Genomic DNA, 23,636 nt, shown 5'->3' on the forward strand with positions numbered 1-23,636 from the left:
TCTCTGCCTATGTTTTTGATGTAGAAGATGGAATATTGGTGCAGGAATGGATCCCGGCAGAGGCAACAAGGAAAATAAATAAAAAAGGAAAGATTTTGTGTTTCCTCTGCTGGCACTTATTCCAGTCCTTAAAATTTTTTAAATAAATGCAAAAGGGATTTCTGGACAGATGAACATTAAAAAGAAAACGTGACACAAGAAGTTATAGTTAAAATGTTTTACATTTATTAATGTAGAAAAAGCTTGTTTAGCACAGCTAGATAACCTGCTCCATTCCAGGCTCATACCATGCCTACAATATAGTGCATATCATATCACATTCGTAAAACACGAAAATGGCAGTTTAGTAATAAATTAGAGGCAGCTATAGCAATGCTCTACTTGACAGATCACACATCTGCTTGACACTATTCACACATCACGTATTTGTTGCAGATTTTGATGCAGAATTTTAAGTCAGAGCCAGAGGTGGTTTCAAAAGAAATAGGAAATATAAAGCAATAACTTATATTTCTCCTTCCTCCTGTATCACCTTTTGGCTTTGGCTCAAATATTTACAACAAATACTCAATGTGTGAATCCAGCCAAAATCTTCAGCTTAAGTATTTGCTTTTTTTTTTTTGTACCATAATAATAAAGATTTCAGTTTTGTTCTTAATAATGGGTCTGACTGCAGAGACCTCCACTGAGGTATAAGATGTGTTCTTGGGTTTTTCTCTGATGCATGCCCGCTGTGTATCCCATCAGAATCTGATTGCAGGGGCTTCGGCTCCTAACCAAGTGCTTTGTAGACAACTGTAAGTGAATGGAGCTAGGTTGTAGTTTTTATACAGTGTCTGGTTCGAGAGTGGTGCTTTGTCATGGATTGGTAGAGGCCCCAGCAGTCATATCCCAACTAATCAGTGCTGGTATATCCTATTGATAAACTATAATTGTTTGTGGTGGAAAAAAACTTTGAAATTTGCAAATCTGACCTGCTGGCAAGGTTCATATTTCATTCAAAGTCTGTTTCACACATTGCAGTTTTCATGTATTTTTTTCTACCAAAACCAGGAGAGAACCTTAGAGGGTAAGTTCAGACACGGCAGATTTTTTTGCACAAATTTCCACGACTATCCTATTCATCTGAATGGGACTTGCAGAAATCCATGCGTATGCTGCAGAAACAACCCTATTTAAGGCTAAGTTCACACAGAGTTTTTTGACGAGTTTGACGCGGAAGCCGCGCCAAAAAGCTCGTCAAAAATGGCCCGAAAATGCCTCCCGTCGATTTCAATGGGAGGCGGGGGCGGTTTTCTCCTGCGAGCGGTAAAACCGGCTCGCGGGAGAAAGAAGCGACATGCCCTATCTTCGGGCGTTTCCGCCTCTGACCTCCCATTGACTTCAATGGGAGGCAGAGAAAGCGTATTTCGCATCGTTTTATGCCCGCAGTGCCCAATGGCCGCGGGCGAAAAACGCTGCGAAAATCGGCGTGCAGGGAGAGGAAAATCTGGCTCAAACTTCAAAACAGAATTTTGAGGCAGAAATTCTGCCTGCAAAATACTCTGTGTGAACATAGCCTAAATGTATGGAATAAATTTTTCAGTTGCAGAAGGGTCACTATAATTAGATTCCCCCGCCCGGTCTAAAATTGGGCGTGGAGAGAAGTAGTTCTTGAGTCAACCATATAATGCCTAAAGAGGATCCTATTCCTATTAATAGGAGCCATATATGAGACTCTTCAGGCAAAGAATTCACATATAACATCTGACTAGTGTTATTTTTAATGAAAAATAATGCACCACACAGAAATATTAACACGGCCTGAGAATACTGCTAGTTTTCAGAAAAGCTTACAAAGGGGTTGTAATACATTTTCTAATGATATTTGAAGACCGTAATGTGTAAGTATTCATTTATATGTCTTATTTCAGGCACTTGGAGAAATTGGCTTGAGATTGCAGCTTATATGGAACAAACACAATGTTTGTTTCCTTGGGAGGTAAGCGATCCCAGGGGTTTCTGGCAACCGCTGATCTCCCTCTCCCAATGGCAGTAAACATGCAAGCTTAGCCATTCGACGCATGCATGTTTATAAGGAAGTTGGGGGAGATAGCTGTTGTGCAAACCTATCCGCTATCTAAGGCTCTGTTCACATTAGTGTCATGGCTTTTGTTAATTACAGAGCCATCTATGACGGATCATTTTTCAAACTTTTTGACCTTCAATTTAAGAATTTTCCATTAACCATTTTCATAAACAGTACACCCTAGCTACTTTTGTGACCTCCCTTGTTGTAGTCACCTGTTGTGGTCACTAAACCTAGGGCTTATGTAAATCCTCAATATTTTCTGTTTATTAGGCTCTATATGCTCAACATTTTTGGCCTTTGTCACAATTTAATACCAAAAAATATAACTGTAACTTATCCATAGGCTTCTATTTTGTAGGCAAATTCAAGTACTTTGTCTGTTTATCAAACGTTTGACATGTTTACTTCTGGATTCCTATTTTTCCCTTTTTTTGACAGTAAGGGTATGTTCACACGGCCTATTTTCAGCCGTTTTTTGGGCCAAGAGCGCCCAAAACAACGTCCGAAAACGCATAAGCAGAACGCCTCCAAACAAATGCCCATTGATTTCAGCGTTCTGTTCCGACGGGCCGTTTTTTTACGCGGCCGTTTTTCAAAACGGCCTCGTAAAAGAACGGTTGTGAAAAAGAAGTGCATGTCACTTCTTGGGACGTTTTTGGAGCCGTTTGTCATAGACTCTAGAAAACAGCTCCAAAACCGGCCCTAATAAACGCAGCGAAAATCGTGAGTGGCTTAAAAAACGTCTGAAAATCAGGAGCTGTTTTCCCTTGAAAATAGCTCCATAATTTCAGACGTTTTTGAGTTTGTGTGTGAACATACCCTCATTAAAAAAAATGTCTAAATTTATAGGAGCATAAATATGGTATATATCAATGGCAGACAAATCGGGTTCATGTGATCGATGGAGTCCCGTTGTTACATAGTTACATAGTTACATAGTTAGTACGGCTGAAAAAAGACACATGTCCATCAAGTTCAACCAAGGGAAGGGAAAAGGGAAGGAAAAATTTCTACACATAGGAGCTAATATTTTTTTGTTCTAGGAAATTATCTAACCCTTTTTTAAAGCCATCTACTGTCCCTGCTGTGACCAGCTCCTGCGGTAGGCTATTCCATAAATTCACAGTTCTCACTGTAAAGAAGCCTTGTCGCCTCTGCAGCTTGAACCTTTTTTTCTCCAGACGGAGGGAGTGCCCCCTTGTTTTTTGAGGGGGTTTTACAAGGAACAGGATTTCACCATATTTTTTGTATGTGCCATTAATATATTTATATAAGTTAATCATGTCCCCCCTTAGTCGTCTTTTTTCAAGGCTAAATAGGTTTAATTCTTTCAATCTTTCCTCATAACTTAAATTCTCCATGCCCCTTATTAGCTTCGTTGCTCTTCTTTGTATTTTTTCCAACTCCAGGGCATCCTTTCTATGAACTGGAGCCCAGAACTGAACTGCATATTCTAGATGAGGCCTCACTAATGCTTTGTAAAGTGGCATTATTACATCCCTGTCCCGCGAGTCCATGCCTCTTTTAATACACGACAATATCCTGCTGGCCTTTGAAGCAGCTGATTGACACTGCATGCTGTTATTGAGTTTATGATTTACAAGTACACCCAGATCCTTCTCAACAAGTGAATCCGCCAGTGTAGCGCCCCCTAGGACATATGATGCATGCAGGTTGTTGGTACCAAGATGCATAACTTTACATTTATCTACATTAAACTTCATTTGCCAAGTGGACGCCCAAACACTTAGTTTGTTTAAATCTGCCTGTAATTCATGAACATCTTCCATAGTCTGAACTATATTACATAGCTTGGTGTCATCTGCAAAAATAGAAATAGTGCTATTAATCCCTTCCTCTATATCATTAATAAATAAGTTGAATAATAGTGGTCCCAGCACTGAACCCTGGGGTACACCACTTATAACCGGGGACCATTCAGAGAAGGAATCATTGACCACAACCCTCTGGATACGGTCCTTGAGCCAATTCTCAATCCAATTACAAACTATATTTTCTAAACCTATAGTCCTTAATTTACCCATTAGGCGTCTATGGGGGACAGTGTCAAATGCCTTTGCAAAGTCCAAAAACACTAAATCCACAGCGGCCCCTCTGTCTAGACTTCTGCTCACCTCTTCATAAAAACAGATTAGGTTAGTTTGACAACTTCTGTCCTTAGTAAAACCGTGCTGGCTGTCACTTATAATGCTATTTATTGTCACATAATCCTGTATATAGTCCCTCAATAGCCCCTCAAACATTTTCCCCACGATGGATGTTAAGCTTACTGGTCTATAATTACCCGGGGAAGACCTAGAGCCCTTTTTGAAAATAGGCACCACATTTGCCCTGCGCCAGTCCCTTGGCACTATACCAGTCACTAGAGATTCTCTGAATATTATGAAAAGGGGGACAGAAATAACTGAACTAAGCTCTTTAAGAATTCTAGGGTGTAACCCATCTGGTCCCGGAGCCTTGTGCACATTTATTTTATTTAATTTAGCTTGGACCATCTCTACATTCATCCAATTCAGTATATCAACTGATATATTAACAGCACTGGCACCGGCTACATCAGCTGCTCTTTCTTCTGTTGTATATACAGAGCTAAAGAACCCATTTAGTAACTCTGCCTTCTCTTGATCCCCTGTGATCAACTCCCCATTACCATTATCTAGGGGTCCTACATGTTCAGACCTTGGCTTTTTTGCATTTATATGCTTGAAGAATTTTTTAGGATTTGTTTTACTATCCTTGGCCACCTGCCTTTCATTTTGTATTTTTGCTAATTTTATTACATTTTTACAGATTTTATTAAGCTCTTTATATTTTACAAAGGCTACAGCTGTACCCTCAGATTTGTATTTTTTAAATGCCCTTTTTTTGTCATGTATTGCCCCTTTCACAGAAGGTGTAAGCCATGTGGGGTTTAATTTGAGTCGTTTATACTTATTACCTGTAGGAATAAATTTTGCACTATAATAACTCAAAGTAGATTTGAAAATCTCCCATTTATCATTTGTTCCATTATTTGACATTAGTTCTTCCCAGTCTATATCCTGAATTGCAGCCCTCATCCTGGGGAAATTGGCTTTCTTAAAATTAAATGTTTTTGCCCTCCCAGCCTGCGTTTGTTTTTTACAGTATAGGTAAAATGTAACTATATTATGATCACTGTTACCGAGGTTTTCACGAACATTGACATTCCCAACAAGATCTGCATTATTAGAAATGACCAGATCCAACAGAGCTTCACCTCTAGTCGGGTCTTCCACAAACTGGCCCATAAAATTTTCCTGCAACAGGTTGAGGAAATGTCTCCCCTTTGCAGTTGAAGCCGAACCATGACACCAATTAATATCCCGGAAATTAAAATCTCCCATTATCACTACAGTACCCGCCTGTGCAGCCCGCTCCATCTGTTTATATATCTGACCTTCCATCTCCTCAGTTATATTGGGGGGTCTATAGATTACACCAAAAGTAATTTTTTCAGTGTTTACCTCCCTTTCTAGTTCCACCCACAAGGTTTCAACCTCCTCACAGTCTTCACCCACTATTGTCTCTTTCACACTCGCCTTCATATCACTTCTCACATACAGACATACACCACCACCTTTCCTATTTGTCCTGTCTTTACGAAAAAGTGTAAAACCCTGTAGATTTACAGCCCAGTCATGTGAAGAGTCCAGCCATGTTTCAGCAACACCAACTATATCTATATTTTCTTCCAGTATCAACACTTTAACTTGCCTGTCAGTTTTTCACTTTTATTATCAGAAATGTGATTTGACATTAATCGGTCCTTTTTATTTACACTGATGTTTTGTAACGAAAGGATCTCCTTATCTTGTTGTCTAGTCCTCTCCCCACATTCTGTTTCTCCCCCCACCAATATAGTCTGACCCCTCTCTAACCTGGCTACCCCTTTTTTTTCTGTGACCCGCACTGATCATATGTTGGCATATGAAAGTGTTAGTTTTTGTATAGAGCCCCTTTAATAGAATCTCTCTGCCATCAACTGCATAAATGATCCGAAAAAAGAACAAAAGCTGGGAAAAATCTATAGTCCTTGAAGTTACCCTGAGTAACAAAATCAGGGTAGGGATTGTAAGGGTATGTGCACACACACTAATTACGTCCGTAATTGACGGACGTATTTCGGCCGCAAGTCCCGAACCGAACACAGTGCAGGGAGCCGGGCTCCTAGCATCATAGTTATGTACGATGCTAGGAGTCCCTGCCTCGCTGCAGGACAACTGTCCCGTACTGAAAACATGATTACAGTACGGGATAGTTGTCCTGCAGCGAGGCAGGGACTCCTAGCATCGTACATAAGTATGATGCTAGGAGCCCGGCTCCCTGCACTGTGTTCGGTCCGGGACTTGCGGCCGAAATACGTCCGTCAATTACGGATGTAATTAGTGTGTGTGCACATACCCTAACAGCAAAACTGAAGTGATTCTGCTAATAACATTCCATTATGCAAGTTTTCATTGTGACATAGAAGATAACATTGGTGTGTACGCCTAAGGGCCCTTTTACACGGGCTAGTGATCGGGCAAACAAGAGTTCATATGAACGCTCGCTCCCGAGCAATGCCCTTGTTCATCAGCTAATGTATAGTTTATGCAGCAAGAAATATTATCGTAGTTGGCAGCACATCTCCCTGTGTAAACAGGGAGACCTACTGCCGACATGATAGAAGTGTATGGGAACTAGCGATTGTAGTAAGAGGACATTAAGGGTATGTGCACACGTAGTGACAAAAAACATCTGAAAATCCAGAGCTGTTTTCAAGGGAAAACAGACCCTGCTTTTCAGACGTTTTTTGACCAACTCGCATTTTTCGCGGCGTTTTTCACGTCCGTTTTTGGAGCTGTTTTCATTGGAGTCTATGAGAAAACAGCTCCAAAAACGTCCAAAGAAGTGTCCTGCACTTCTGACGAGGCTGTATTTTTACGCGTCGTCGTTTGACAGCTGTCAAACGACGACGCGTAAATAACAGGTCGTCTGCACAGTACGTCGGCAAACCCATTCAAATGAATGGGCAGATGTTTGCCGATGTATTGTAGCTCTATTTTCAGAGGTAAAACGAGGCATAATACGCCTCGTTTACGTCTGAAAATAGGTCGTGTGAACCCAGCCTAAGGCTTTGAGATCTGTTCTAGTCATCGGAGGGGGTATCAGCTTACAGACCACCCCTAATACTATCTTCAGACAATTAAAGTGGGAAGAACACGTCAAGCTTCATTAAAGTACCTTTGAAGGTGGCAGTACAGTGCTCATCTGTTAATAGACTAATTTGTGCATTATTATTAGGCATTGACAAGTACTAAAAAAGTAAAGCAGAATGTGCTCAGGTCACATGACTGCACACCTGTATTTTGGCGAATGGATGTATTTTCTATATTCTGCAAGCTGAATCAAATAACTGTTTGAAGGCCACTTGTGTCTTTCCACAAAATCCAGTTCCTCTGCTGCATGAAAAGATAAAATGAAAAGAGTGAAAAATAAAATAAAATTTACACTCGAGATTTAAATACAATTATGTGACAATGTTTTTGGCTGCAACTGCATGCGACAAAGCTTCATAGACATGTCATAGTAGAGGCGGATTTACACGAACGTGATATACGTCCGTGTAACACGCGTGATTTTCACGCGCCTCGCACGGACCTATATTAGTCTATGGGTGCGTGAAAATCACGCGCACCACACGGAAGCACTTCCATGGGACGCGCGTGATTCGCGCAACAGCAGTAAAAGTATGATTGAAAACAGAAAAGCACCACGTTCTTTTCTGTTTACAAACATACAAACAGAGTGTCATAATAATGGCGGCTGCGCGAAAATCACGCAGCCGCACATCATATGGTGATGACACACGGAGCTGTCAAGTGCCTTTTGTGCACGCAAAACACCGCGTTATTTGCGCGCGCAAAACGCACACGTTCGTGTAAATCTTCCCTAACACAGCATTAACTTGTGACCGTGTTTTTTGAGATGATGTAACCAGGGCTAAAAGTACGCATAGTACTCATGATTATTCTGCCCTGTGATACAGAGCATCTTACAAGGACGGGTCCGTTCTATTATCCAAAATGGCACAAAAGAATATTGTGCCGTTTGGCTAATTGGAGCTATGAAAGAATACAGGGGACTCATAGTAATGAGTCCGGAGTCTTCATTAGGACAGCGCTCCCCCGCCTATCTCCGCCTGTCAGCAGGTGATAAGTGTTTGATCGCCACACCGTTCAAGATAACGGAGATCCCGGGTACAGCGCTCAGCTATTTCCGGGAATCCCATACAAAATTAATGGACGTCTAGTGTGGCCGACCAAGCTAATCCCTTCATGGCAGCTGTTTAAAATATGGCATAAGAACACTTTAGCGGCAACTATGAGAATCTATCTCGTCCGCATGGGCCAATATTCCTGCAAAACAAGTTAAACACCTAGTGGAATCTATGCCACAACAAGTTGCTGCGGTTCTGTAGGCCAAAGGAGGTCCAATGCACTACTAGATGTAGCCATTCAGTGTAAGGGTATGTTCACACGGCAGCGTCCGTAACGGCTGAAATTACGGTGCTGTTTTCAGGAGAAAACAGCTCCGTAATTTCAGCCGTAATGGCATGTTGAGGCGCTTTTTTGCTGCGTCCATTACGGACGTAAATGGAGCTGTTTTTCCATGGAGTCAATGGAAAACGGCTCCATTTACGTCTGAAGAAGTGACAGGTACTTCTTTGACTGTCTGCACAGAACATCGTAAGACTCATTCAAATGACTGGGCAGATGTTTGCCAACGCTATTGAGCCGCATTTTCGGACGTAATTTGGGGCTAAAACGCCCGAATTACGTCCGTAAATAGGCCGTGTGAACATACCCTAATTATTGACTTTGTATTGTGGAAGCAATCTCAATATTGCATATTCAAGTCCTCTTGTGGGACTAAAAAAAAAATTACAAATTAATTGAATAACGTTTTAAGGAATATAGACTAAAAAAATAAAATAATTACATTATATATATATATATATATATATATATATAAAAAGTAAAAATAAGTCAATTTCCAATTTTTCTCCTAAAGTAATGTAAATAATTTAAAAAAAAGAAATTGGTCCAAACTTTTATAATATAAACTTATTTATCCCGCACAATGAAAGCTGAAAAAAAAAAACATGCCAGAATTTTGGTAGCGCTGTAATTACATTGACCCGCAGACTAAATTTATCATGGCATTTTTACTGTACGGTTTAGGGTATGTTCACACGATGTGTTTTCAGACGTAATTTGGGCCGTTTACGCCTCGAATTACGCCTTAAAAAACGGCACCATTACGCCTCCAAACATCTGCCCACTGCTTGCAATGGGATTTACGGTGTTCTCTTCCCACGAGGCGTAATTTTAAGCGTCGTTTTCAAAAGACGCCATGTCAAAAGAAGTTCAGGTCATTTCTTGTGACGTTTTTGGAGCCGTTTTTCATTGACTCCATTGAAAAACAGCTCCAAAAACAACCGTAAAATACGCCGTGAAAAACGCGAGTTGTTACAAAAACTTCTAAAAAATCAGGAGCTGTTTTCGCTTGAAAACAGCTCCGTATTTTCAGAAGTTTTTGAGTTTGCGTGTGAACATACCCTAATAATCTAAAAAAAAAAAATGGAGCAATTGCTGTTTTGTTTTTTCCATTACTCTATATGGTATATTAAATATTGCCATTAAAACCACAACTCGTCCCTAGAAAAAAGCTTGTCGATTTGAACAATAAAAAAGTTATGGCTTTTGGAAAGCGGGGAGGAAAAAACAAAACTGAAAAATAGAAGACTAAATGTCTCCATTATATTTTATCTGTATTTAGGATCCACTCCTGGTTTTGGTTTTAAAAAACGGATGCAAAATTCTATAAAATATGGAAGTGTGAATGAGACCTTACTATACAAATTAAAAACCCACGTTACCTGAAAGTTCTTGGAATTCTTGCTTTTGACTGTAGATCAGGTAGTGTGTGGCAACAAAATAAAGAAGCCAAATGTAAAGACTCTCAGAGTTATGAAACTGTCAAAAAAAAAAAAGTCGGCACAAATAATTATAGCTGACAAAAAAAACATATTCAAAGACAATCTCTACATAAAACAAACATTTATAGTAAAGTTTTGGAATACAGAAAGTGGTTATTATTACTTTTGGGTCTCAGCCTCTGAGTTGTACGAAGCCGTAATACAGAACCCTATGGCGCTATACTGTACCTCAATATGCCTCCGATTTTCATACAAAAAAGTAGTCATATAAAAAAAAAAATAGTGGTATGCTTCATTGTAATCTGTATTACGTAGTAAACAACCTTTAATAGGGTGCTATACAGAGCACCGGATGACATCACACCGAATGCCAATGGTTCCAAAGCACAGAGGAGCAGGGACTCCTTGTGCCTTCGTATGGCCTCCGGCACATGACTTGGACATGTGCATGAGGCCTTACTATAAGGGTATGCTCACACAGGGCGGATACGCTCTGTAAAAGTACACAGCGTATCTGCCCTGGTTGCCGCAGGGAATTCCAGAAGAAAAGTTGCACCACAGCAAAAAAATCATACTTACCCATAGCCATGGCGACGCGTCAATCTGCCGTTCTGCAGCCCGGCCTACTGGGATGATATTTCAACCCATGTGACCGCTGCAGTTTCTGATTGGCTGCAGTGGTCACATGGGATGAATTGTCATCCCAGGAGGCCGGCCTGGACGAAGAAGCACAGAATTCTGGGTAAGTATAAGGTTTCTTTTTTTCTGAGTTGTGATTTTTGAGGCGGAATTGCACCTTTTGCGCTGGAAAAATTCGCAACATCTGCTATTTGTTGCGGGTTTTACCTTTCCATTGAATTCAATGGGGAAAACCTGCAACAAAAAAGCAGCGATTCCGCAAATACAATTGACATGCTGCAAGTTAAAAAAAACGCAGAACAGGTCAATGTTGAAGTGGATTTTCCGCTTATCATTTACACAGAGTGTGGATGAGATTTGTTCAAATCTCATCCACTCTGTTGCTACTGTATTTTGCCGCAGTAATTATGCTACATGTGAACACGGCCTTGCAAATAACTAGCAATATCCAGAAACCCTTCTAGTGTAGGTGTTCTTTTGAAATGAGCATCAAATAGGTTCTATGTAAATTGTGGATGTAATATGGCTAAGACTGGGTTCCTGCTTACCGTAAATGCTGCGGAATTTCCGCAATGGAATTCTGTGCGGAAATTCTAGAGCATTTACAGTAGCAGCAACGTGGATGAGATTTCGAAAATCTCATTCCCACGCTGTGGAAAAAAACGCAGCGTAAACGTTAATAAATTGACCTGCGGTGTGGAAATAATTCCGCAGCATGTAAATTTATGCTGCGTTTTCATTGCTTTTCTGTTGCGGGTTTTCCCCATTGAATTCAATGGGGATGCAAAACCTGCAACAGAAAGCCAAGTGTTGCGACATTTGCGGCGGAATCGCAACTGTAAAAATCGCAAACCCAGTAAGGAAAAACAAAAAATTCATACTTACCCAGAACTCCCTCCTTCTTCTTGCAGTCCGGCCTCCTGGGATGACCTTTCATACCATGTGACTGCTGCAGCGGCCACACGGCCTGCAACGTCATCTTAGGAGGCCAGACTAATTACAAATTTTTTTTTTTTTTTCAGCACTGCTTTCCGCAGCAGAAATTCTGCCCGAAAAACCGTGCGGTTTTACGGACTGAATGTGCTGCGGGTTCCAGGTGGGATACGCTGCGCAGTTTTTACGCAGCGTATCCGACCCATGTGAACCTAGCCTTAGGCTAATTTCACACAAGCGTAAGGCTAGATTCACACATTGGGGGAATTGATAAACTTTTAAACAATCTCAAATGCATCAAAAGCCGAAATTTGTGCAAAAATTTAGACTTTTAATGAATTTACGCTGCTCACAAATTATTTTTTAAATGGGCGGAGCTGAGCTGAAGTGGTGGGGCCACTCACCTTCCAACGCATTTATAAGAATAGAAATTGTCGTAAATTATGGGGGAAATGTACACCCATCTTATACTGCCATAAATTTCCCTTTCTGGCACACATACAGCAGAAGATCTGACAAATTTATTTAGAGGCGCCGCATCTTACTCCTACGAGCTTCATACTTAGGGTATGTTCACACACTAGACTAAAAACATCTAAAAATATGGAGCTGTTTTCAAGGGAAAACAGCTCCTGATTTTCAGACGTTTTTTAAGCCACTTGCGATTTCGCAGCGTTTTTTACGGACGTTTTTAGAGCTGTTTTCTATAGAGTCAATGAAAAACAGCTCCAAAAACGTCCGAAGAAGTGTCCTGCACTTCTTTTTCGTGGCCGTTTTTTTTTACGCGGCCATTTTTCAAAATGGCCGCGTAAAAAAAACGGCCCATCGGAACAGAACGCCGTTTTTCCCATTAAAATCAATGGGCAGATGTTTGAAGGCGTTCTGCTTCCGATATTTTGGGTGTTTTTTGGGCGTTTACGGCCGTGTGAATATACCCTTAGGGCTTATTCAGACGAACGGAATATACGTCCTTGATTTTCACGCACGTCGCACGGACCTATATTAGTCTATGGGGCCGTGCAGACATGTGCGTAATTTTTACGCCGCGTGAGTTCGCGTTTTTCGCGCATCACGCACCCATTGAAGTCAATGGGTGCGTGAAAACCACGCATGTCACACGGAAGCACTTCCGTGGGAGAAGCGTGAATCGCGCAACAGCTGTCAAAGGGATGAATGAAAACAGAAAAGCACCACGTGCTTTTCTGTTTCCAAACATCCAAATGGAGTGTCATAATGATGGCAGCTGCGCGAAAAGCACGCAGCCGCGCATCATATGATGCTGCCACACGGAGCTGTCAAGTGGCTTTTGCGCAGGCAAAACGCCGCGTTTTTTGCGTGCGCAAAAAACGCCACGCTCGTGTGAATCCAGCCTAAGACTGGCATATGAAACACCAGTCTTAGTAAATCTTCCCCATTAAGTTTTGATGCAGGAAAGTAGATACTCCTATATCTCGGCATGTGTGGGATGAACATCAGGGAGATCACAGAGTGATTAAATTCCAAGGAATAGAACTTATTCGCCCATCTGTAAGGGGTGGAAATTGGAATAAACGAATTCTTCAAAAGGAGGCCCAGTGGATTTATATGGATTTATAGAATGGAGACCACTAAACAGCTGGGTTTAAATGAAGATATATCTTTTACGTGTTTTCTTTGATGCTAGGGGTTACTGGGGTCATATTTCTATTTAGGGCTCACTTCGACTGTCCCTTTGACTGTCCCTATAGGATAATATATATATATATATATATATATATATATATATACACAATACCATATGGTGATTTGACCAACATTTATCTAAATATCCTGGGTCTGAATACTCTGCATGTCTCCCTTTGGATAGTACTCTCCTTTGACATTGTTTGGGAACATAGTCAACTGCTAGTGGATACTACATGTTTTTACTTTTAAATATATGGATTCTGATCCCCTTTACAATTCTCTTGCCTCCCCATATCCCCATTCTCTGCTCCTTGATTACCGCCATGTAATGGTTGAAAGAAGCCACTTTTGTATCCTTGGTTACTTGAGACCTTAAGACGTTGCATTAATACGATTGGCGGCTCAGTGATAGGGGGCCGCCACTGGTCACGGACGTCATTGCTAACATCCTGGATGGTGATTGGTTGCGGTCCCTGATGACGCCGATTCTGTGGGCGGGACCAAGCCTGTTTATACTCGGCATTCTCCCGGCGCGCGAGCGGCCATATATCGGCATCGTTCGCACCCCGGGAGACACGATACAGCACTTTTCAGTGCTGTCCGGCAGTAGACAATTTATTTTGATATGCACACACTTGGTTTTGTCCTATAACACAGGATATGACTGCCCGGTGCTTTCTAACATAATATGGTCGGTGACCCCTGAGGACGCACTCATTAGACAAATTGAGTGTAGAAACGCGTAGGGACACTTCATGATAGTTAGATGCAATCTTTATTGGCAGTTTGTATCAGTGACTTAATGTTGAATGAGAGAGGGTTTAGGAAATATTGTAATTGAGCTGATGCTCTTATTTACTCGCACTCTCTCCTCAGTCTGATACATTCTGCTTTTGCCTGTTACCAGATACAATTGGCAAATAGCCCATTTTAGTAATTATTACTTAATAAAATGTATTTTTAATCGTTCTTGCAGGTAGTTATTTCACATTTCAATTGAGCGAACACTGTTTATCAGCAATTTAGTGCAATTATTTTTCTTAATAAATCTGCCTCATTAAGTTTTGATGTAGCATTTTTGTGCAGTTTTTAATGCAGTTTTTCCAAGCCAAAGTCAGAAGTTGATTTGTAGGAGAGAATATGTATTAGTTTTTCCTCTACCATTTTCCTTTCTCCTGGCTTTAGCTAAAAAAAACGGCGTTAAAACTGCATGTGTGAATCCAGCCTAATACAGTAACATTTCTGCACTCATATTATGGCCATGTAGCCCGGTGTCACTGCGGGTCTGATCACCCGAACTAGCAGCATCACCTGTCATTATGATGCTGTTATTTCGTGGTCATGGATTTGTGGCCGTAAGGCTGGATTCACACACAGTGTTTTGCTGCATTTTTGCAGACAGATGTTACATCCAAGTGAATTTTAAAATTCACTGCGCACAACTGCGTTTTAGTTTGTGACATTTTTAAGTCAATTTTGTGGTCAGTGGCGTTTATTACCAAACTCTGCATGCTCTGGGTATAGCGTATTTTCAGATGTTTTTCCCATAGGTAGTAGAAAATAACACTAAAGGAAAAACGGCACCAACAATTTCTTAAAAAAATGCATATTACATTTTAAAAAACGCTAGTATTTTTAGATGCGTTTTTCTTTATGCAGTTTAATTTGCCAGAAAAACATTTTGTGTGAAGGAGGCCTCATACGGGTGCAGAGATGTGCATGTATTAAAGGTTATGTACACTTTTGAAAGCTTATTTTTGTTATTAAATCAATGTTTTAGACGATTTTTAACATTTTTTAAATGGACTTTTATGACTAATTTTGGTTAGTTTTTACGATACAGATTCTATGCATCCTCTATACATAAAAGCTGTATCAGAAAAACAAAAACAAAATTTTTAATAAAAGTCAATTTAAATTTAAAAAATAAATAAAAAAACACCTAAAACATAGATTTAATAAAAAAAAATTTGTACACAGCCTTTAAGCTAATGTGAAAGTAACCATAGGCTGGATTTACACACAGCATTCATTTTTTGGGACATTTGAGGAGTTTTTAGAATTTGTTGCTTTTGCTTGCTAAAAGGCACAATGGAGAGAGGAAATCTTATGGAATTTCCCATCTCTCTTGTGTTGTGATTCGAATCCTCCTTTTGATAAAGAAAATCTCATGCCCACGAGTAATAAGTAATTAGCATATAGTGTGTGCCGTTTTAAAAGTGGATTTTAAAGATTTTGCTGCATCTGAAAAAAACATACATTTGGAAATATTGTCAGGTCATGTATTACCGCATGATGGCGGTTCAAGGGGTTAAAACTACCAGACAGGTTCTCATGAAATATACAATGAATTGAGAACAATTCCATCTGCCCTGCAATTTTGTTATTATAAATGTATCCTATATAATTACAGCTCCTGAACCAAGCTCATACATATATAGAGTACCACAACCAAGCTCCGTACATAAATACAGCACTAGAACCAAGCTCTGACATATATACAGCACCAGAACAAAGCTCAGTACATATATACAGCACTAGAACCAACCTCAGGACATAAATACAGCACTAGAACCAAGCTCAGTACATATATACAATACCAGAACAAAGCTCCGTACATATATACAGCACCACAACCAAGCTGGGTACATAAATACAGCCTCAGTACATATATACATCCCCAGAAACCAACCTCCGTACATAAATACAGCACCAGAACCAAGCTCAGTACATACATACATCCCCAGAACCAAGCTCATTAAATATATACAGCACCAGAACCAAGATCAGGACATATATACAGCACCAGAACAAAGATCAGTACATATATACCGCCCCACAACCAAGCTCAGTACATATATACAACACCAGAACAAATACAACTCAATTTAGTACAACCCCTGCCATAAAGGTTTGTACGGCATCAAACTACAGCTCCCAGCATGGCCCGAACAATAGTAAGGATATGCTGGGAGATGCTGTTTCACAAACAATAATCCTACCACCCATCATCTCGCTGCAGATCATACAGTGACTACAGTACTGATTAAAGGCAGAATAAACATTTACATTAAGTGACTCAACGGTGACTTCTCAGATTCTAGTTCTTTTCCCCTCCCTCTGGTCTAGACCTCTATGATGGATTTCTCCCGCCCACGACCCATTTGTGCAGTTTTCCACTCAGATGTCTTCAGCTTCTCACTTTTAAAACATTTCTGCATCTATAAACGAAGTTAAAATTCTCAACACCACTAACTATAATAGCGCCATACACTGTGTCCCTGATTATAATAGTACCATACACTGTGTCCCACACACGCACTTTGCCCCCTGTAGATAGTGCCCCCATAGCCCCCTTTAGATAGTAACGCCCATAGAGCCTCTGTAGATATTGCCCTACATAGAAGCGCCTGTAGATAGTGCCCACATATGTACTCCAGAGCTGCAAGGCAATAGTGCTAACCACTGAGCCACTGTGCTGCTCTACATATAGCTTGCCCTATAGATAGTGCTCCATTTATAGCCCACCTCTGTAGATAGTACCTCACATATAGCTCCCCCACAGAAGAAAGAGCAGCTGATGTAGTCGGTGCTAGTGCTGTTAATATATCAGTTGATATACTAAATTGGCAGAATTTAGATATGGTCCAAGCTAAATAAAATAAATGTACACAAAGCCCCGGGACCAGATGGGTTACACCCTAGAGTTCTCAGGCTGGGTTCACACAACCTATTTTCAAACGTAAACGAGGCGTATTATGCCTCGTGTTACGTCTGAAAATAGGGCTACAATACGTCGGCAAACATCTGCCCATTCATTTGAATGGGTTTGCCGACGTACTGTGCAGACGACCTGTAATTTACGCGTCGTCGTTTGACAGCTGTCAAACTACGACACGTAAATTGACTGCCTCGGCAAAGAAGTGCAAGACACTTCTTTGCAACGTAATTTCAGCCGTTCTTCATTGAAGTCAATGAAGAGCAGCTCAAGATTACAGGCGTCAAAGACGCCTCGCATAATACGAGGAGCAGCATTTACGTCTGAAACGACGCAGCTATTTTCTCCTGAAAACAGTCTGTCTTTTCAGACGTAAAAGCCTCTCATCGTGTGCACATACCCTAAGACACAATACCATCCATGAGTTTAATTGAAAAAATAATAATTAATTGTTTGACACTTAAATCCAATGTGCATAATAATTTGGAACACTGTGTACTCACCCTGATCCTGTTCCCGTGCTGCCCGGTGGCAATGCAGATCTGCTCTCTTTTGAGCAGGTCTGCTGGAGCTGAACAACTGAAGCGGCGCATCGTTTAAAGGCGCTGATTTGCAGGGCAGAATGACTTGCCCCGTCAATCAGCGCCTTTCAAGCATGGAAGCGGTGAGATGATGTCATCACGCCGCTAGCATCGTTGAAAGGCGCTGATGGGCGGGGCAAGTCATTTTGCCCACCAATTAGCGTCATTGTAAGGCGCTGAATGGTCGGGCACAGAACGCGCCTGGCAATCCAGCTCTGTTGCATGTATTTGCACCTGCGTGCTACAGACACAGGAACAATTACTGTAAGAGAGGGTGACTATCGCTAGCACCGGGGATATAAGGGGGGCGTGTCGGCTGGCGGCACTGGCCCCCTCAAACCGTGGGCCCTGTAGCAGCAGCTATGGCTGCTACCGCGGTAGTTATGCCACTGGATGTATGTAGATTGTTGGTACCTAGATGCATAACTTTACAGTTATCTACATTAAACCTAATTTGCCAAGTGGATGCCCAAACACTCACTGTGTTCAAATCGGCTCGTAATTCATGAACATCTTCCATAGACAGAACTATACTACATACTGTAGTTTGGTGTCATCTGCAAAAAATAGAAACAGTGCTAATAATCCCATCCTCTATATCACTAATAAATAAGTTGAATAATAGTGGTCCCAGCACTGATCCCTGGGTACACCACTTATAACCGGGGACCATTCATAGTAGGAATCATTGACCACAACTCTCTGGATACAGTCCTTGAGACAATTTTCAATCCAATTACAAACTATACTTTCTAAACCTATAGTCCTTAATTTACCCATTAGACGTCTATGAGGGACAGTGTCAACTGCCTTTGCAAAGTCCAAAAACACTATATCCACAGCGACCCCTCTGTCTAGGCTTCTACTCATCGCTTCATAAAAACAAATCAGGTTGGTTTGACAACTTCTGTCCTTAGTAAAACCGTGCTGGCTGTCACTTATAATCCAATTTTTTTGTCATATATTCCTGTATATAGTCCTTCAATAGCCCCTCAAACATTTTCCCCACGATGGATGTTAAGCTTACTGGTCTATAATTACCCGGAGAAGACCTAGAGCCCTTTTTGAAAATAGGCAGCACATTTTCCCTAGTCCCTTGGCACTATACCAGTCACTACAGAATCTCTGAATATTTTGAAGAGGGGGACAGAAATAACTGAACTAAGTTCTTTAAGAATTCTAGGGTGTAACCCACCTGGTCCTGGGGCCTTGTGCACATTTATTTTATTTAACTTAGCTTGGACCATATCTACATTCAGCCAATTCAGTATATCAACTGATATATTAACAGCACTGGCACCAGCTACATCAGCTGCTTTTTCTTCTGTTGTATATACAGAGCTAAAGAACCCATTTAGTAACTCTGCCTTCTCTTGATCCCCTGTGACCAACTCCCCATTACCACTATTTAGGGGTCCTACAGACCTTGGCTTCTTTGCATTTATATACTTGAAGAATGTTTTGGGATTTATTTTGCTATCTTTCGCCACCTGCCTTTCATTTTGTATTTTTACTTATTTTATTACTTTTTTGCAGATTTTATTAAGCTCTTTATAATTTACAAAGGCTACAGCTGTACCCTCAGATTTGTATTTTTCAAATGCCCTTTTTATGTCATGTATTGCCTTTTTACAGAAGGTGTAAGCCAGTGGCGTAGCTATAGGGGTCGCAGCGGTCGCAATTGCGACCGGGCCCCTAAGCCTGAGGGGCCCAGGGGCCCCCGTTGCCATACAGCATGCTGGTTAAATAAATTATCGGTGCCGTGAAGCCGGCACTTCCTGGTTACGGTCACATGGTACACTTAGTGTACCATGTGACCGTGACACCACGTGACACTTCTTCCAGCCAGTGCAGTGGAAGAGCCGGTGCGGAGGACTCCAGGTGAGCTGCAGAGTCTGTATTGTAATGTGTTGTGTTGTATTGTGTTGCCTTGTAATGTATTGTGCTGTTTGCGGTGGAAAGGGGGGCCCGTTAAATGACAGCCCCTCCTCCTCTCTCCACTGCAAACTGCACAAAACAACACATTACACACTGTGGGTTGCATCCCCCTGGCAGTTCGGGTGAAGACCTCTGGGGTGTCGCAGGTCACTCACCGAGGTCCCGGCTCCATTCAATGCTGGAGCAAGGAGCTGACGTCTCCTTGATCCAGCATTCACTGTGCCCTGAGCGGCTCGACGCAGGCAGGCAGGATGTAGTGACATCATCGCACCTGTCTGTGCCGAGTCACTAATAGCACACACCGGAGGAGGCGAAGAATCCTCCACCCGATGTGGGAACGGGGATAGGTAAGTAATTATGCTATTTTTCTATTATGCACATATGGGGGCATTATACTGTATGGGGGGGCTGATATTGCGGGGGGGGGGGCATTATACTCCATGGGGGGCTGATATGGCATGGGGGGCTGATAAGATGGGGGGCATTATACTGCATGGGGGCTGATATGGGGGAATTATACTGTATGGGGGGCATTATACTGCATGGGGCTGATATGGGGGAATTATACTATATGGGGGGCATACTGTATGGGTAGCTCATATGGGGGCATTATACTCTATGGGGAGCTTATATGGGGGGCATTATACTGTATGGGTAGCTCATATGGGGGGCATTATACTGTATGGGGAGCTGATATGGGGGGCATTATACTGTATGGGGAGCTGATATGGGGGCATTATACTGTATGGGGGCATTATACTGTATGGGGAGCTGATATGGGGGCATTATACTGTATGGGGGCATTATACTGTATGGGGAGCTGATATGGGGGCATTATACTGTATTGGGAGCTCATATGGGGGGCATTATACTATATGGGGAGCTCATATGGGGGGCATTATACTGTATGGGGGCTGATATGGGGGGCATTATACTGTATGGAGAGCTGATATGGGAGGCATCATACTGTATTCGGAGCGGATATGGGAGGCATTATACTGTATGGGGAGCTGATATGGAGGGGCATTATACTGTATGGGGAGCTGATATGGGGGACATACTGTATGGGGAGCTCATATGGGGGGCATTGTACTGTATGGGGAGCTGATATGGGGGGCATTTTACTGTATGGGGAGCTGATATGGGGGGAATTTTACTGTATGGGGAGCGGATATGGGGGGCATTATACTGTATGGGGTGCACTATACTGTATGGGGACAGCTATGTGGGGCATTATACTGTGGGGGCTGATATAGGGAGCATTATACGGTATGGGGCTGTTATGGGGGCATTATACATTATGGGGCATTCTGTGTGGGGGCAGCTATGGGAGCATTATACTGTGTGGGGGTATTATTCTATGGGGGCTGTTGGGCAAGGTGTCTGGGCATAGGCGCGCGCAGGTGTCTGATGATGGTGGTGTTGGGGAGGGGTAGGGGGACCCAAGCTGAATTCTTGCACCCGGGCCCTTGAGCCTTTAGCTACGCCCCTGGTGTAAGCCATGTGGGGTTTAATTTTAGCCGTTTAGACTTGTTATACAAAGTGGATTTTAAGATCTCATTAGTTGTCCTGAATTGCAGCCCTTATCCTGGGAAAATTATACTTTGCTATTGTAATCATAGGGGTAGGGAAACGGACAAGTGAGCCCTAATCTACCCGCCACTCTGTCTCTGCCTAATTGCAACGACCCGCCCTAGGCGACGGGGTACAACTGGGCGGCGGTCCCTATGCTCAGTAAGTGCACGAGACAAACAGAGAAGGGTACACAAAGCTAAGGGAAATGGGGCAGTTGCCCACGGCAACACCGTGAGCAACAAGAGAGGTGAACGAGCCGAGTCAAACCAGGAGTGTACGAGGTACCAAACGCAGAGCAGAAGAGTAGTCAGTAAGCCAAGGTCAGAGTGGAGCAGGATCAAATAGTCAGGAGCTGTAGCTGGGCCAGGAAACCACACGAGAAGAATCACAAGCACTGGAGGAACAGGAAAGGCAGGTATAAATAGACCGAGGGCGGGAGCTAGCTGAGTCTGGCCAGGCTGCGATAGGCTCTCCCACTCCTAAGCCTGCCAGCCTGAGTGGTGGAAGCTGGAGTCAGTCTCAGAGACATAGACTCAGGTGCCGACTGATTACCTATGGGCGTTAACCCCGCAGTGCCTGGCAGATCCTTTACAGCTATAACCAATGTTTAAACACTAAATTCGCAGTGGTCTTACCACTGCAGAAGCAAAAGCGTTTTTCTAGAGATTCTGCTGCAGATTTTCTGTTGCAGAAAGTCAGCAGCGTATCCTGTGTGTGGGAACATACCCTAACTTCTCATTTTCTGCAACCATTTCAGTGCTGTTTATTCTTTTATTTAGATCTCTTGTAAAAACAGAAAAAATGAAGACCGTGGTAGAAGCTGTTTTTTTTTTTTTTTTCAATAATTGAACCTCAGGAACATACACATGCACACTGTAATTTGGCATGAGAAAACTTGCTCCAGGTCTTGCCATAACATGGAGTCAATAGAATATGCAATTAGTAAATAATCCAGCTGAAACCCCTGATGCATGATTTCCCAGGATGTGTTTTATGTGCACAGAGCTGTTTGTTTGAACAGGAAAACAATCATGATTATAAGTTTAATCAGCAGTCAGCAATGAACAAGCATCATCTTGCTGTCTAGTTAGACAATGGGGGTAGATTATTCTGCGTATTTTAAAAGCTTGGGTCATATTACAGGGCCCGACGAGGGCCGTGTAATCGAGCTCTGATCAACGCCGATGAGCGCCGATCAACGTTACTCCGATCGCTCGTCCCCATACATTTCTATAAGAAGAATAAGAAAGACTTTATTGATCCCAAAAGGGAAATTAATAATAGTCAGACAGTTTGCCACATCAACAATACATATATAGTTGAATTATATTAAAATTAATACCTAAAAAACACATTGATAAAGTAGTAACAATAGTACATAAAATAAAATATAAAATGTCCATAACCCTTGCATTACCATACCAACAAATCCCAGCAAAAAATATTGCACTCCCTACCACTGAATTATAAAACATCTGTAACATTTCTGAGCACACGTTAAAAGACCTTAGTTGGTGTAAAAAGTACAGACGACTTGTGCCCTTCTTATAAAGCATAGCACAACTTAGCTTCTTGTCCAATTTATTGACGATAAATATTCCCAAATACTTATAGTTCTCCACAATTGAGTTTGCTTGTTCATCAGGTGATCATTGTCCTGTTTACACAGGGCAATTCTTAAGAACGAGCATTCTGTGAGCGCTCGTTTGCCCCATAATTGGCCATTGTAAAAGGGCCCTTTGTCCAGTTGTAGAAAAAAAGGATCAGATTTTTTCATAAACATCGCCACTCTTGTCTATGGCACTTGAATTGGAGAAAGCAGTCACAGCCGTGGTCCATTTAAACAGCTGATTAATGGGGGTGCTGGAAGTCAGACCCCATTGATCAGGTATAGATGTCCTGAGGACAACAATTTTATGTAACTAGCATACAGAATAACACATGGGCCCTGCATCTAAGCCTACCATGTGGTAGGCTTAGATACAGGGCCCAGCAGACAGTATCACATATGGTGTGTTACTGTCTACTGGGCCCTGTATGCATGCCCGTATTTGCCACTAGGCACTAGCGCTCTGCCCGGGGACTCAAGCACTGCTCCTGACGACACTGTCCATATACGGACAGTGATGTCGGGAGCTCCCCGAGGTATATGTTTAACGTATACCTGTGATGGATGCCATACAGTTGCATCCGTCACCCATAGGCTCCAAGGCCTAATTCACATCTGCGTTGGAGGCTCCGTTAGGGGCCTCTCTTGCAGATCCTGCCAAAAATACATGCTGCAATATTGTTTCTGGTAAAGCCATGGACACCCCAACGGAACCCATTAAAGTCAATGGGTTCTGTCGGGCGCCGGTTGTCTCCTGCACTTCCGGTATTTTCGCTGTTCTGCTCCTTCGACAGAACCGAGTGCCGAATGCAAATGTGAACAGGGCCTTACCTGGTTACTAGCAATCTCTTCACCTACTTTTGAAAGTAGGTGAATGACCGCTA

General features: G+C 42.1%; 1 protein-coding gene across 3 annotated transcripts in view; it reads right to left on the reverse strand.

Moving 5' to 3' along the window:
- Positions 1-7,228: 7,228 nt before the first annotated feature.
- The window catches only part of RHOBTB3 (Rho related BTB domain containing 3), a 101,318-nt gene continuing 84,910 nt past the window's right edge, over positions 7,229-23,636 (reverse strand). For 2 of the 3 annotated variants that reach the window (XM_075854845.1, XM_075854843.1), the window contains 2 exons: positions 10,035-10,131; positions 7,229-7,554 (listed from right to left, as the gene is read on the reverse strand). In XM_075854845.1, coding sequence (XP_075710960.1) covers positions 7,439-7,554; positions 10,035-10,131 — 213 coding nt within the window. In that variant the 3' untranslated portion in view covers positions 7,229-7,438. The remainder of the gene's footprint in view (positions 7,555-10,034; positions 10,132-23,636) is intronic. The other variant, XM_075854844.1, reaches the window with a different exon arrangement.

Source organism: Rhinoderma darwinii, chromosome 1, assembly GCF_050947455.1.
Source record: "Rhinoderma darwinii isolate aRhiDar2 chromosome 1, aRhiDar2.hap1, whole genome shotgun sequence".
NCBI classification, from domain to species: Eukaryota; Metazoa; Chordata; class Amphibia; order Anura; family Rhinodermatidae; genus Rhinoderma; species Rhinoderma darwinii.